Raw genomic sequence first — 15,374 nt, 5'->3', positions numbered from 1 at the left:
ATAAAGTTGAATGCAGAAACTCATTCATTTAAGAAATGCCTCCTATATTCTAAACAGAAAGAAAACTCCACTTTAACTAGGCTAAGCAAAGGTTTAAGGGTATCTGTAAAAAACATAAGTTTGGAGCAAGTTAAAAAGCAAAAAACAGAATACAGGTAAACCTATGCCAACCAGCCACTTAGGTGTCTTCATCTCCTTCGCCTGCAAGTGCTTCTGTCCAGTTGGGTTTCTTTTTGGTTTCTATCATAGTGTGATAGAGGGTAAAATGCTATAAGGGGACAAAGAGCAAAGTAAAATAAAAGTACAGTGGTACCTTGACTCACAAACTTAATCCATTACAGGACTCTGGTCGCGACCCAAAATGGTCGTGAGCCAAGTCAAATTTCCCCATAAGGTTCAATGTAAATAAGGTTAATCCATTCTTTTTTAATCACAAAAATCTGAAACAAAGTGACAAAGAACAAAGTAACAAAGAACAACAAAGATCGTGGCCATCTCTCCCCTCCCCCCCCGCCCCGAGCATGACCGTGATCATGCCTGATGTGGAGTTCGCAACCTGAGGCAATTTTTTTCTGAAATTTTTGTTTGCTACCCAATTTGGTCATGAACTGAGGCAAAGAACCACTGTACTAACTTCATCATTTATATACCAGTTTTACTCTTCCAACCAAAAGCTCACATATGTTTATACCTAGGTATGTATAGATTTACCTGAAACTATTCTATGTTACAAATAATCAGGTGTTTTTCATGCTGGTGTCTACTCACTGATGGAATTTTCTTACCAGTCTTTTGTCCTGCTGCTGTTGTTATGTGCCGCCAAATCATCTCATATGGCAACCCTATGAATAAAAGCCCTCCAAAATGTCCTATCCATTACATCCCCACTTAGCTGGTCTAAATTCAAGGCTGTGGCTTTCTTTATGGATTCACTCTCTCTTATTTGCCTTCCTTTTCTTCTTCTGCCTTTATCTTTCCTAGCAAGATTGCCTTCTCTAGCAAGTCTTGCCTTCGCATGATGTGTCCAAAGTATGACACCTTCAGTTTTGTCATTTTTGCTTCTAGGTAAAGCTCTGGCTTGATTTCATCTAGGCCCCACTTGTTCATCTTTCTGTTAGTCCAGAAGATCTGCAAAGCTCTCCTCCAGCACCATGTGTCATATGCATTCATTTTCTTCCTCTCAGTTTTTTGTTCACTGCCTAGATTGTGATAAGGAAATACAATAGCTAGGATGATCTTGGCCTTGGTCTCCAGTGAAACATCCTGCCATTGCATGGGCTCAGTGCCCACAAACCCTATTTTAGGGCCAGAGCAGTCATTGGTGGTGCCAACAGCACACACCAACAAGCAACACGCTAAGGGTGAGGCAACAATTCATCCCTTGTCTGCATCCCTTAGTTGCAGCCTGGGTTGTCCAGTGGCTCTCTTCCCCAAGACTTTGTTTTCCCTGAAGAAAGAGGGTATACAGCCTTGAGTATCAATAGTGTAGGTAGGACAAGCTGGAGTGAATAGACATAAGGGCAGCCAGGGTGTAGGCTATGCTGGACTAGGAGGGAGGGCCATGGCAGGAGTGTTGCAATTATTTATGGCACCTGAACCATGTTTGCCTACCTCCCCCAGGAGGAGCCAGGATACACTTGTGCTAAGTGCAAATTGGTGTCCCTCCTCGAGGAGGAAGTGAAGGGTCAAGAGGACACCATTGTCTCCCTCTGGGAGTTAAGGGAAGAGGAGCAGTCCCTAGACACTGCCCAAGAGGACCTCCAGGTCAACTGGGAACAGCCCCATTCCAGACAGGAAGACAAGGGATGGGACACCAGGGAACCAGCCAAGGACACCTGCCACAGAGCTGAGGCTGAGAAACTGGTTTTCTCTGCTTGTGCAGGCTGAGGCAACAGGTCCCTCGGGACCAGGAAGACCAGCTAGGGGTCAAGCTTGGTCTGGGGCAGCTGCTGGAAAGGCGGCTGCTGAGACATGGCCCCTTATTTCCACAGGAAGAAGGGAAAGACAAATTATTATCATTGGGGACTCCTTACTAAGGGGTACGGAGGTGGTGGTGTGCCAGCTGGATCTAGAGGTGAGGGAAGTCTGTTGTCTGCCAGGCACATGCATCTGGAGTGTGATGGACAGACTGGTGTGTCTTCTTTCCTTAGAGGGTCAACTGCCACTTATGGTGATCCATGTGGGGAAGAACAACACAGCCAGGTGGGGGCTGGGAGAGATCACTCAGGACTTTAAGACTATGGACAGGAAATGCAAAGGCCTGAAAGTCCAAGTGGCCTTTTCGTCACACTTGCTGGTCCGTGGACATGGACCAACCAGGGAAAGGAGGGTTGGAAACAAATGACTGGCTGAAGGTGTGCTGTTGGAGGGAATGCACTGGGTTCCTCAACCATGGCAGCTGGTACCTTGCCAAGTGATATCTGGTGAGGGATGGAATTCACCTCACCAGGCTGGGGGAAAAGACCTTTAGAAATGTTCTAGTGAGCTATGTCCAGAGGGATTCAAACTAATCCCAGAGGAGAGGATATCCCAGAGGAGGAACACAGTTATAATGGAAGATTTCAACCTCCCTGATATTAGTTTGGGAGATTCACTCAGTAATAACGGCTAGGTCCTGTCACTTCCTGGAAGCGAAGGAGGGAGGGCTTTTCACCCAGAGGGTCTGGAAAGCAACAAGGGGGTGCGGGGGGGCATCCTAGACCTGGTTTTGTCTAACGGGGATTTGGTGGATGATGTGCAAAACTAGGGAAGCTCTGGATGGAAGTGACCACTCAATCCTATACTTTGAGATTAGGAAGTCAGGGATGAGCAGTAGGTCATGTACTCGGAGATGGGCCTTCACGAGGGCCAACTTTGGTCAGTTGAAGGCCAGGTTGGGAAAAGTATCCTAGGAGAAAGTACTGCAGGAGGGGTGGATGGCACTAAAAAGGGAGGCCTTGGAGGCGCAAGCCTTAATGATACTGCAGATCAGCAAAGTGGGAAGGGGTAAGAGAGTGCTGTTGTAGATGTGAAGAGAAGTCGTAAGACTGATTAGAAGTAAAAGGGACCTCTACAGAAAATGAACATTAGGGCAAGTGCACAAAAAGGCATACCAAGAGGTGGCTTCATGCAGAAAGACTCTTTGCAAAGCTAAAGCTAATTATGAGCTGAGACTTGCAAAGAATGTGAAGGACAACAAAAAAGTATTTTATTCTTATGTAAATAGGAAGAGGAAGGGGAGACAGGCATTGGGGTTGCTTAAAAGAGAGGGAGGGGATCTGGTAACTGATCTAGGGGAACAGGCAGAGATGTTAAATGATTTGGCTTCGGTATTCTCCCCAAAGCAGGTTGGGGCAGATGTGCCTGGGGGGGCAGATGAGGTTGGGGTTTTGGAGGCACAGATTAGAGTCATTCCCCTTGAAGCTAAGGAGCTCTTTAGGGCCCTGGACATTATGAAGAAGTCAGCTCCTGATGGGTTATACCCAAGGTTATTTTGGGAATTGGCAGAGTACTCTCATATCCATTGGCCTCAATTTTGAGGCCTTGTGGATAACAGAAGTACTGATGGATTGGAGGGTAATGGTCTCAATCATCAAAAGGGTAGCAGAGGAGACAAGGAGAATTACAGGCCAGTTAGACTGTGGTGAATGTGGTTTACCTCGATTTCAGCAGGGCCTTTGACAAGCTCCAATGATATCCTGGTTGAGAAATTGATGAACTTCAGGATAGATCAATGCACAGTGTGATGGATTGGGGCATGGCTGACAGTCCACAAGCAGAGGGTAACTATCAGTGAGGAGTCATCAGGATGGCAGCCAGTGATGAGTAGAGTCCCTCAGTACTCAGTCCTGGGACCAATTCTGTTCAAACTTTTTATGCACGATCTGGACGAGGGGGTAACCAGTCTGCTGACCAAATGTGCAGATGATACCAAAGTGAGAGTGGTGACTACAATGGAGGACCATGCACTCCAGATCCAAAAGAATCTGGACAGACTGTGGAAGTGGGCGGGGATAACAGTTGGCATTCAATTCAGATAAGTACAAAGTCTTGCACTTGAGACTCAGGAATAGGTGCCAAAAGTACAGGATGAAGGACAAGTGGCTGGAGAAGGGCACTTGTAAAAGGAATTATCAGGTACTTATTGAGAGCAAGCTTAACATGAGCCAGCAGTGTGACATGGCAGTTAAGAGAGCAAATGCCACCCTTGGACGTATAGCCAAAGGCGTGGCTTCCAGATCAGGCGAGGTTCTGGTACACCCACAACTGGAGTACTTTGCCCAAATCTGGGCTCCACATTATGAGAGGGACATAGCAAGGTTAGAATCAGTTCAGCATAGGGTCACATGGATGGTAGCTGGATTGGAGCGGGAATGCCACATGAGATGAGATTGAGGGAACTGGGGCTTTTCAGCTTGGAGAAGAGGAGACTTTGAGGGGATTTTATAGTGACTTACAAGTATGTGAAGGGATGTCACAAGGTAGAGGGTTGTGACCTATTCTCCCCTGCAGTGGAGGGAAGGACATGATCCAATGGGGCAAAGCTAAAGTAACCGGAGTTTAGGTTGAATGTCAGGAAGTACTTACTGATGGTTAGTATCCCTAGAATATGGAATGGGCTTCCACAAGAGGTGAGGGCATTCAAGGAAAATTGGACACCCACATGTTGGACATTATATGAGTTGAGCTGCTTTGTGCCAGGGGCTAGACTAGAAGGCCCAGGAGGTCTCTTTTGACATTCTATCCCTTCTAGTTCCCTCAATGCTGCCCTTCCAAGTTTCAGTCTACTTGGAATTTCTTGGCTGAAGTCTCCATTTGAATCAATGCTTAGCCAAGGTGTCCTACTTCTGCCAATTCACATTAGCACTGAAGTGAATTAGAACAAATTTCCAACCCCTTTCCCCAGTGAAAAACCTGTCCGCACAGCTGTAGAATCTACATGATTGGCTGCTCCATAAAACACAGGTTAGATTCATGGAAATCCACAGTCACCTGTATCCATTCCAGACTTCTCCAACATCCCTAGCTTATACTCTTTCTGTACAGTTGTAAGAGATCTCCATTAAAATCACATGCTTATGCCATTTCCTCATCTGGTTTGTCCATGAGATCTGGTAATTCAAAGTATGAACAATCATTTTCTCATGCACACTCAGCAGCTCTTGCATTAGCTACTTCTTTTGAACAAACCTCCTTAGTGTTCAGAGACCATCCCATATTACCCCAGATGAAAAGCTCTGGGGAAAGACAGACTGAGCAAGTAAAATTACTGGAGAGCTTACATGTTTTGTACCTGCTCTCCCTATATTTCATGGGGAGGACTCCATTAATACCATCCACTCTGCACTGAATTCACAGAGTATGCCAGGGTTACCAGAAGATTTATTATGTAAGGATCATGTTATGTGAATCAATAGACAGCTTGTCCTCTTTGTAAGTCACCAACATGAAGGTCTTAGTTATCAATGGGTGGAAAACAAAATTAAAGTTACTACCTTTACTGCCTCAGAACAACTGGCACTAGGTTCAGCCTATTAGAATTGCAAACTAATAGGGTAACAATATGTAGATGGATTCATCTGAATCAGCCTTTCAGTACATCCTTAGGTAAATAAATTTTTGCTTAGAAAAAAATTCTAATTAGAAGTTTTAATAAGAAAAGCAATAAAGCCAAGAATTCATATTCAAACCGTTAATGCTATTAAGGCTTTCTTCCTAACACAAGCCACGTCAGTCTTGCTTACACTCTACTTTACCAAGCGAGTACCAGAGTATCTGAAGTAGGGATATGAAGTCCCGGGGGTGGGGGGTCGGGGGGGGTAGTTCAGGAAGAAACTTTTTTCTTTTTAAACACAGTAACTTTCCTCTCACACACAACCCAAAATTGGAAAAACTGAACATTTTTGAATTATGAAATATTTTCATGTAATAAGAGCTTTATATATAGACTAGAGATGTAAAGTATCTAGAAATACTGAAGCCAAGCTCCCAGCATAGTTAATTTCTTATTAAAATTAGACTAATGTAGCATTTACCGATAGACCTTTGGACATGGTCCAAATCACACTCAGCTTCCCCACACGAGTAATCATATCATAATATGGAATATAATGCTATTTAAAAAAACCAGAGTCTTGGCTTGGTCTCATTAGAAATTGTACCAGCTAATTTTTGTAGTTCTAATCTAAAACCTACATGTCAAAAAACCTCTGTTGCTTATCCTGCCACACTCACCAGATGAAACAGAACAGTATTTAAGTTTTCCATTTTATGTTTTTTTAATTAACTTTGAGGCTTGATTCTATAGAACTCACTGTCATAGTTTTTAAAAGAGTTCCCTGTCAGACCCCATCACTAGAAAAAGCTGCCTCAGCTATAAAATCTTTTAACTGCTGCCACTGCAATAAAGACTCTCTACCTAAAATAAGAATAGCCTAGTTCCTATGCCATAGGCATGAGATTAATATTCCCACTAGAGACGACCTTTCAAAAAACAAACAAAGATGTTCATTATCAGAAATAATTTACAAAAGTGAATAAATGTCACTCCTCAGGTAACAGGCTGAGATTGCTTAAAGGTACTTAAATATGTTAGCATACAATTTCTAAATGTTGAATCTGAGCAATGAATTTTTCCCAGCTAAATAACATCTCAATTGTTTTGTTTCATATTTCCCTAAGATCCATCCTACAACCAAGAACAGGTTTAGGCATGCTTTATCTGCCTCTAGTTCTTCCTGTTTCTTCTGGCTAAGATGTTTCAGGAATTACTTGCTGAAGATCCTTCAGGTCAGATGTGAACTTAGAACAAAAAATATATTCATGGATAACTTGGTTTGTTCATAAAATTATCATATTTGATATATTGAATTTAAAAGAGTTTATTTAGACAATAATCACAAATATACTGAACTGAATCTTAAAGTTTTTAATATATTTATTTAACACCTGTAATTCTAATTTTATGAGCAAACCAGACTTATTTATTTATTTATTTTTTGATTTATATCCTGCCTTTTTCCTACAAAGGGCTCAAGGCAGCTTACATCATTCTCCTCCTCCATCTTATCCCCACAACAACAACCCTGTGACATAGGTTGGGCTGAGAGTCTGTGACTGGCCCAAAGTCACCCAGCTGGCTCCATGGCTGAGCAGGGAACCCAGATCGTCTGAGTCCCAGTCCCATGCTCTTAACCATTACACCACACTGGCTCTCACTATCCATAATGAACTGATTCATATGGCACAACAATCCATCATGGCTGATCTATCATTGTGAGTTACTGTGTTGGGTGAACCCAGAATGGTTTCCACAAGATGGCTTATTTTTTATTAACAATCCATCCTGTCAACCTATGGCTTGTTGCCTTTTCTAGCTATTCCTATTTCTTGAGAGAACCTATCATTAAAAACACAGGTTGAATTTAAGGGTATTTCTACTCAATATATTAGTAAAATTTCTCCTACATATTAGTGTATATGCTGAAATAGATCATTATCTTACTAAGTACCAGAACATTCTCACTGTCAGTTACTTATTATGTGCCCCCTGTCATACACAGAGAGAAAAGGAAATTGCAAAAGAATAAAAGAACACATTTTAAATGTTGCCAAGTATTCTAAGCATTCCTGTCATGTAGTAAGCTCTCTTTCTTGACCTCTAAACATGTGAGCCAGTGTGTTTTTAGAAAGGGCCTCAGATTTGTTTTTATTACATTCTGTTACTCACAAGTTTGCACAACATGGTCGTGTTGACATGACTTATCATCATGGCTGAATTCAACACAACGGCATCAGTGTGATTTATTAACCATGCACCAACCACACTGAGAATACATGGCTCACTGCTGAATTCTACAGGTTGCCTTATCATGATAAGTGGATCCAACATGTTGACTTGCCCCATTGAGACAGACCTATGGGATAGGCAGTTGTGATTACTGAAGAAATGCGAGCATAATTACTGAGGGAGTATGGGTTAGTTTTTTTCTGTTGTGTCTATGTGCACAAAACAAGAATGCAGTCAGAAAAATTGCACAGAGATGGGGCAAGTGATCAGTGTGGCAAGAAGTTCAAAAAGTTTTTCTCTGTAGGGATGGGAAAATGAGAATGGTTGTGCTGGCAAAGGCCATAATATACATGCCAGAAGGAGGCTGTAGAACTAATGGGGAAATTAGCCACAACACACTTTAGAACTACCAATTGTCTGCTGAGAGGAGCATGGTTTAGCAAGCAAACAATGAACCCACTGTGGCTTATTTTCAGGGTGGTTTATTATGACATACAAGGAAAAGAAATGCTGATTGGTCATTCTTTAGGCAATAGTAGAAAAACTGAAGATTACTAGCTCACTCATTTTGATATTAATGTCCTTGCCTTTCAGACAGATGAGGTGTGGAATCAACATATGTAGGAGTGAAGAAACTGTTCAACCTGTTCCAGTTTTGTGAAGCTTTAATCCTGTGACATATCTTTGTTTACTTTTCATGACAAACAGGAGAATGCATTTCTGGAAATCAAGAGACTTGCTGCAGATTTAAACATTCAAATGTTACCCTTGGACTTTTTTTTTTTTTTTTTTTTTTTGCACTTACAAATGTCTTATTTTCCACTGCACATGCAAATAGCATGAGTAAGCCAAGATTGTTTCAGGCATCAAGTTTTAACTGTACAGAAAAAGCTGTGCATAAAGCATGCATGTTATCAGATGTGACAATTGCACAACCATAGTTTTTGTGTGCATATAAGTCAGAAAGATATCGAGAGCAGTTAAGGCCAAATGCATATGAAGCAGCATTCAAATGCAGCTGCTTCTGTGATCTCCAGTGTCTAAATCAACCACAGGAAGTCACAGAAATTGCCATTTACAGATCCACAAACTCCCAACTCAAAATTATATTGCTCATGTGAACAGATTGTGGGAAATTTCCAACAATCATAGAAAGCAGGTTGATTGAAGCTGGCACTGTCCTTTGATAACAGACCATGTCACTCAGAAATTAGCTATTTTTATGGAACTGAAAATTTAATCACTTTAAGTCAATGAATATTAATATAATAAGCTAATTGATGGGCAGCATAGTTAAGCCAGAAGATTTGCTAATGGATATATATTTGACAATATCTATACTTTTAATTTGATTGGTGTTCTCCGACTTAAGTGTTACTATCCAGAGGAAAGCATCTAACAAAACAATCATTGCAATTTAATTTAAATGCGCACAGAAGAACAGCATTCACACTAAAGCCACTAGAATACCACTTCAAAATTACCCTTGGACATCCTTAGCTGATAAAGGTTATATGAAATACCACAGTGGTATAAAGGTCAAGAGTATTTTTCATGTATTCTGACAGCTGGAACTAATCATTTCAAAGTTCTGACTTAGTTTAACATGGTATCAGTCAACACAACCAAGAATGCAAAGTAATAATTAAATTATCAACTATAAATGATTTCATATACCTCAGCTCAGTCATCAATTCAAAGGGAGAATGCAGCCAAGAAATTCCAAGAAGACTGAGCCTTGGAAGGGCAGCATTGAAGGAACTAGAAAAGATCGTGAAGTTTAAGAATGTTTTATTGGAGACCAAGGTTCAGATCATTCAAGCTACTGTATTCCCAATCAGAATTTATGACTGTGAAACCTGGACAGTGAAGAAAGCTGACAGAAATAAAACGGATATGTCCTGCAAGAGAGCTTTGCAAATATCTTGGATCAAAAGAAAGAAAAAAGTGGGTCCTGAACCAAATCAATCAACCCTAGAAGCAAAAATGACAAAACTGAGCCTGTTATACTTCGGACACAGCATGAGAAGGCAAGACTTGCTGGAGAAGATAATCACGCTAGGGAAAGTTGAAGGCAGAAGACAGAAGGGAAGATCAAATATAAGTTATATTACCTCCATAAAGGAAGGCAAGGTAGTCACAGTCTTGAACTTGGAACAGCTGAATGAAGCTATCATGGACAGGGTCACCATAGGTCAAAGATGATAGCACATAAAAACTAGAAAAAATTGATAATTCATTTGTCATTATGTCAAGTTCCTTTTCAGCTATAAAGAAGTAAAATTAATTATGGAGCAACTTGTAGTCCGAGTGGAATAAGAAAAATATGAAAATAGCAAAATAAAACTACCCACCTAAACTTCTTCAAAAATTCAACCCTTAGTATCTGCTAAAAGTAGAAAACACTAAACAAACCTATTTCCTGGACAATTGCATAATGTTGTAATACAATGTACAAAATGCCGAGTGATGCAAGGAAAACCATGTTCAAATCTTTGCTTAACCACAAGGCAAAGTCTCTTTCCCTTGGCTTAGCACTACTGAAGCTGGACCTACCGTATTAGTTGGTAAGAGCTGCCAAGCACTACCTACTCTCCCCTCCAAAAAGGTTACTACAGAAACTAAATAGAATATCTGATAACTAAACCAATCTAATATTCACATCATCATATTCACTCACACTCTATCAATATTGGCAGTGGGCACACATTTTCCAAACTTGCACTCTTTGCAAGTAAACATCATATGATAAGCTCAACTAAAATTTCACCCGGGTGAAGAAAAGTACGTACAATACTTTATTCAATGTATTTACCCTCAACCAGTCCACTACCATACTGAAGCATCAGTTCAGGATATTCACAACTGCACTTATAACTGATAGAAAATAAGACAATGCTAGGTTTCTGCTGCATGCTAGAGATACCTCACCCCACATATCTAGATGACTTCTCCCAGGGGTTGCATATAGATGGATAGATAGATATTAAAACAGCATGGGAGAAAAAAATAGAACCCAGAAGAAAAGAAGCAATGATCCCACAACACAAATTCTGGAATTTGTGAAATCCCCTTATGAAGTAATGAAGCTATCACTTACCAGTGTTCCCAAGAAGTATACATTCATTGGATGTAAGATAAGAATTCCTTCTTTTAATCACTGCCACAATGTATGCCTAATAAAGGAGTCAGCTTTGTGCTTGATCAGACTTGTCATGCGTTTTCCTCTACCTCTGTTTCAGCCCTGTTCTAATTGCTTAGAATTAGATCTAATTGCAAGGAGACCAAACCAGTCAGTCTTAGAGGAGTTCAACCCTGACTGCTCTTTAGAGGGCCAGATACTGAAGATGAAACTCAAATACTTTGGCCACCTAATGAGAAGGAAGGACTCACTGGAAAAGACCCTAATGCTAGGAACAATTGATGGCAAAAGAAGAAGGGGATGGCAGAGGATGAGGTGGATAGATGGGGTCGGTGTGAGCTTAAGTGGACTGGGGGAGGGGGGATGGTGGAGGGCAGGAAGGCCTGGAGGAGTGTTGTCCATGGGGTCACAATGGGTCGGATGAGACTTTCCAACTAGCAACAACAACCTTCAGTTCAGGTGTATACTGAAAAGCCACATGGGCTTTGCTCAATGGAACAAGGTGTTTTGAAGTGACAGTGTTAAACTTGCCAAGTTCTCTCTCCATTTCAAAAAGATACCAAAAGCTTTGACAAAAGCACCAAACTTACCAGTTGAAAAGAGCCTTCAGCAATCCATTAACCTCTGAGGGCAGATCATTTGAATAGATCCAGAGGGGTGGAAACACAGAAAAGCAGAGACCTCTGAATGCCTAAATACATGTGCTGAGTATTCTCTATTGTCCAGGAACAATGCATTTTTTCTGTTTCTCTTTTCTATGCTTCCAAGACACTGGATGATTTTCTTTGATATCACAGTTGAAAAGTAGGACACCCTTTAAAGGCTTGTCATAGATTTAGTTGCCCTTACATCTGAAGATGTGTGTATGTTGGCTTAGTTAACCAAGTGCTTAGGGGATCATATTGGAAACCGAATTCCAAGACCTTTAAGTATCTTGTTTAAAATTAAATTCCATCTATAACAAAAAAAAATGGGTAACAGCTTAAGTAAGCACTGAGTTTCTTTGCTCCCCAGTAGAGAGGGGCATCCGCTTTTGCCAGGATCTAGTTAGGCCATTACCCATATTGAACATAAATACCAGCCTTAAGCACAATGTATATTGAGTCAAAAATCCTGGTTGTACCAGTACATACTGGAACACAACTGGAACTCCCACTCAAAGACTGGTGAAACAGGACTTCCTTTAGATTCTTCCTCAACAAGGCAAGTTGTTTTTCTATACTGCTTAATCATTCCATCTTTAATAAACCCCATTTTTTCAGCATGGACATTAGACTAATGGCCCTATTAATGTCCTTGCTTTCTAGCAGATCTCTAAAAAAGTTATATTAGCTAGTTTCTAATCCATTAGTAAAGAGGCTGATTTTAGTAGCAATCAGCATGTGTCTGACTGAAGATTACACCTGAGTTTAAGAATTCACTGGCATACAGTATCTGAATCTGGTGACTTTTCCAATTAACTCTAAACTTAAAATCTTGCTACATCTATTTCACATGCAGCAGAGTTTTCTGCATGCTAACTTGGAAGTAAATTCCACTGTATTCAATACAATTTAGTACATGTGCATAGAACTGCAATTTTAGTTCTTCAAGTACCCTCCCCCTTCCACACATACCCAAAATGGTTCAAGCATCAGTCCAACATCCTTCTCAGTTAAAATGAAAATAATTACCTAATTATGCTTTACACTTTTGTAATCTAACAATCCATCCTCCTTCCTGACTGCTGTCCTAAATTTTAAATTGTTTTATTTATTCTATTGTTTTATTTAATTGCTATGTTGTTGTTTGTTTTTGTAAGCTGCCCAGACAGCCTCCAGAACATGGCAAATACAATAAATAAACACACAAAAAAAGTTAAATGTTTTAGCAATATGGTCCTCCACATTATTTTTTGCTTGCCCTATTGTCACCAATTTATTTCTTTTGGCAGAAATTTTGATATTTTTTATTTTGAGTAAGACTCAAAAATTTTAAAGGACTTCTTGCCTTTTATAACTTTTTTCACTCTAAGTAAACATGCTGATATCCTGATGGACCTGTTGGTATCATAACTAATTTGTAATATCCATTATTATAAATACAGTTAAATAATCTCCAATTGTCCAAAAGGATGTAAGTACTTGCCTCTTACCATTCGACTTCCACATTTTAAAATCATGTTTCTATTTTCTGTCTAAATATTATTGTGCTAACCTTCTTGGATAACTCTGTTTATTTGTTGGATCTGAAAGTAATGATTTCTGATTAGTTCAACATTTTCCTCTAATATCAGATACAGAGCATTACTCAGAAGTAAACCCAGAATTAGTTTCTCCTTAGTTGACTACATTACGGGTTATTATATGTGGAACTCTAGTCCTGTTGCTCCAACTCAGACTAACACCTATCAGTATGATAATATAAGAATCATTCATTATGACAACTCTTTTGCTGCCTCCCTTACTACTTTCTCCATCCTAAGATAAGTCATCTTATCAAAAGTCATTACCAAAAGATATGTGATAATATAACTGTCAATAGTTTGTATGCTTAACAGCTATCGACTATCACAGCTAAATAGTCAGTATACCAGTTGCTAGAAACAAAACATAGGGAAACAGCATCACCTTCATGTCCCCCTTGCAAGCACACAGAGGTGTTTGAGTAGCTGCTATTGGGAAAGCACACCAGACTTTCACAGAACTTGGCCTGATTAAGTACAGTAATTAATATAAAGAAAATGTCAAGTTTTGGATTGGGTATAAATTGGAACAGTTTCTGGACTGGGATGTGAATTCTCTAGCATTATATTAATCAAGATGTCAGTCAAACTAAAATCTTGTGATTAAATTTCAGCAGCAGCAGAAGCTAGATTAATTTATGTTCCTTTTAAAGTAAAAGTTTAGAATGGCATACTGCTGAGAAAAACATCAATGCAGGCAAGAACACAGATGAGTAATGAATTAAACTGTAGTGATGCGAGACAGTGACATTTTAACATAAAAACAAAGCCATGTTGATCCATAAAAGAAATACAAAAATTCATGAATTGACATTTACTTTATTAAAACCAATCCACAATGCACAGAATTGTTAGAAACTTTTAAGGTCTTTTTCATGTGGCTAGATGTTACACAGTGAAATCATAAGGTTTGCAGATAGAGTTTTAAGAAAGAGTGCAGAAGGACAAATAGATTTAGTTGGATTAGGCTCCTAACGATTTGCACTAGGATCCCACTCCACCCCCACCCCCACCTATCTTGCACAGCCCATTGTGGCACAAGGTCCCCCAGCAAATTCTGTCACTATATTCCAGTATTTTACAGAAATATTTTATGGTGGATTTTTATTTGGTGTTAAGAAGCTGGCTTCAACCTGTTGAACTGGTCTGACAACCTTTCTTACCCAACTTCACTTCAACTAGGGGAGTGGGTTGTCTAAGCAGATAGAGGTCTTGCTTCCATTTACTGGCATGCCTATACAGCTGCAAATAACTGCAGGTAAGTTTTTCAAAAATCCAGAAAGGCATATTTGCATAGCTGTGCAGCTATACACAAATCTGTTGTGTTTGAGAGATTAGTTTGCTCTAACAAATCAAAAAAGGCAACATAAGCCAAATTAAGTAGTGTTGCATTATGCTTTTTCTTCTCCCCCTCCCCCAGCCCACTTTGCACAACAGCTAGTCTATTTACAAGATTTAGAGATAAAGTTTGCTAATAATTTGGTGCACTAATAGTTGGTTCTAATGAAGGAATTGTCACTCAGAACTTATTTTTCCATGAAAATCACAAAAGGAGGTGTTTGTTATTCAAACTGTTATTCAAATTTATGGAGAAGCTAAAGGTTTAAATCAAAGTTCAGGAGTTATACAGTACAGTCCTGTAAATTAAGCCTATACATAACAACCTGGAAGTTGCTCAGCTTAAAACACTCCGTACTGACATGACAGTAGTGGCTCCTTGTTTCTCAGAACATGCACAGAATTTACCTTTACTTCTGACTGCTTGCCACAGCTCCTTCTACTACTGCATGATCTATTTTAAATTAATTCCAAGAAACAGCCCAAGTACACATAAAAGCTCAACACTGATCACAACAAACTCAGTAACCTATAGGAACAGAAGTAGTTCTTACAATTAGGAAGCAACGCATATTAAAGCTTGTTTTTTAAAAGTTGAGGAATAAGGACTACTTCAAAGGAATCACATAGTGTATACAAGAATGTTTGCTCCGATATCCTATTTGTTAGTTAAGAAATAATGCACAAGTCATATTACCAGCATTTCACAACAGAACAGAACTCTTCTTAGAAAGAAAGGAGGCCTTGCTATACCTAATTTGAAGTTATGTTATTATGCAGCAGGCCTGGTCTATATTACAGATTGGATTGCAAATGTCAAAGATAGGCTAGTGGAGTAGCAAACAGCTGATCTTCAAGAGAGAATACATAACCTCTTGTGGGTTAAGGAGTCAGTTAAGAAG

At 39.8% G+C, this 15,374-nt stretch overlaps 1 protein-coding gene across 8 annotated transcripts in view; it reads right to left on the bottom strand.

Annotated features, from left to right (window-relative positions):
- Positions 1–15,374, bottom strand: part of CPEB3 (cytoplasmic polyadenylation element binding protein 3) — a 137,590-nt gene that overhangs the window by 105,998 nt on the left and 16,218 nt on the right. Inside the window, exon 1 of one of the 8 annotated variants that reach the window (XM_044420692.1) lies at positions 172–300. The exons of the other annotated variants lie outside the window; for them this stretch is intronic. Coding sequence (XP_044276627.1) covers positions 172–192 — 21 coding nt within the window. The 5' untranslated portion in view covers positions 193–300. Of the gene's footprint in view, positions 1–171; positions 301–15,374 lie in introns of those variants that run through there. 8 annotated transcript variants of the gene reach the window in all.

The sequence above is a fragment of the Varanus komodoensis genome, unplaced genomic scaffold (assembly GCF_004798865.1).
Source record: "Varanus komodoensis strain SLA01 unplaced genomic scaffold, ASM479886v1 scaffold11, whole genome shotgun sequence".
In the NCBI taxonomy this organism is placed as follows: Eukaryota; Metazoa; Chordata; class Lepidosauria; order Squamata; family Varanidae; genus Varanus; species Varanus komodoensis.
The sequence above is the reverse complement of the archived record's forward strand: the minus strand, read 5'-3'. Positions and strand labels throughout refer to the sequence as shown.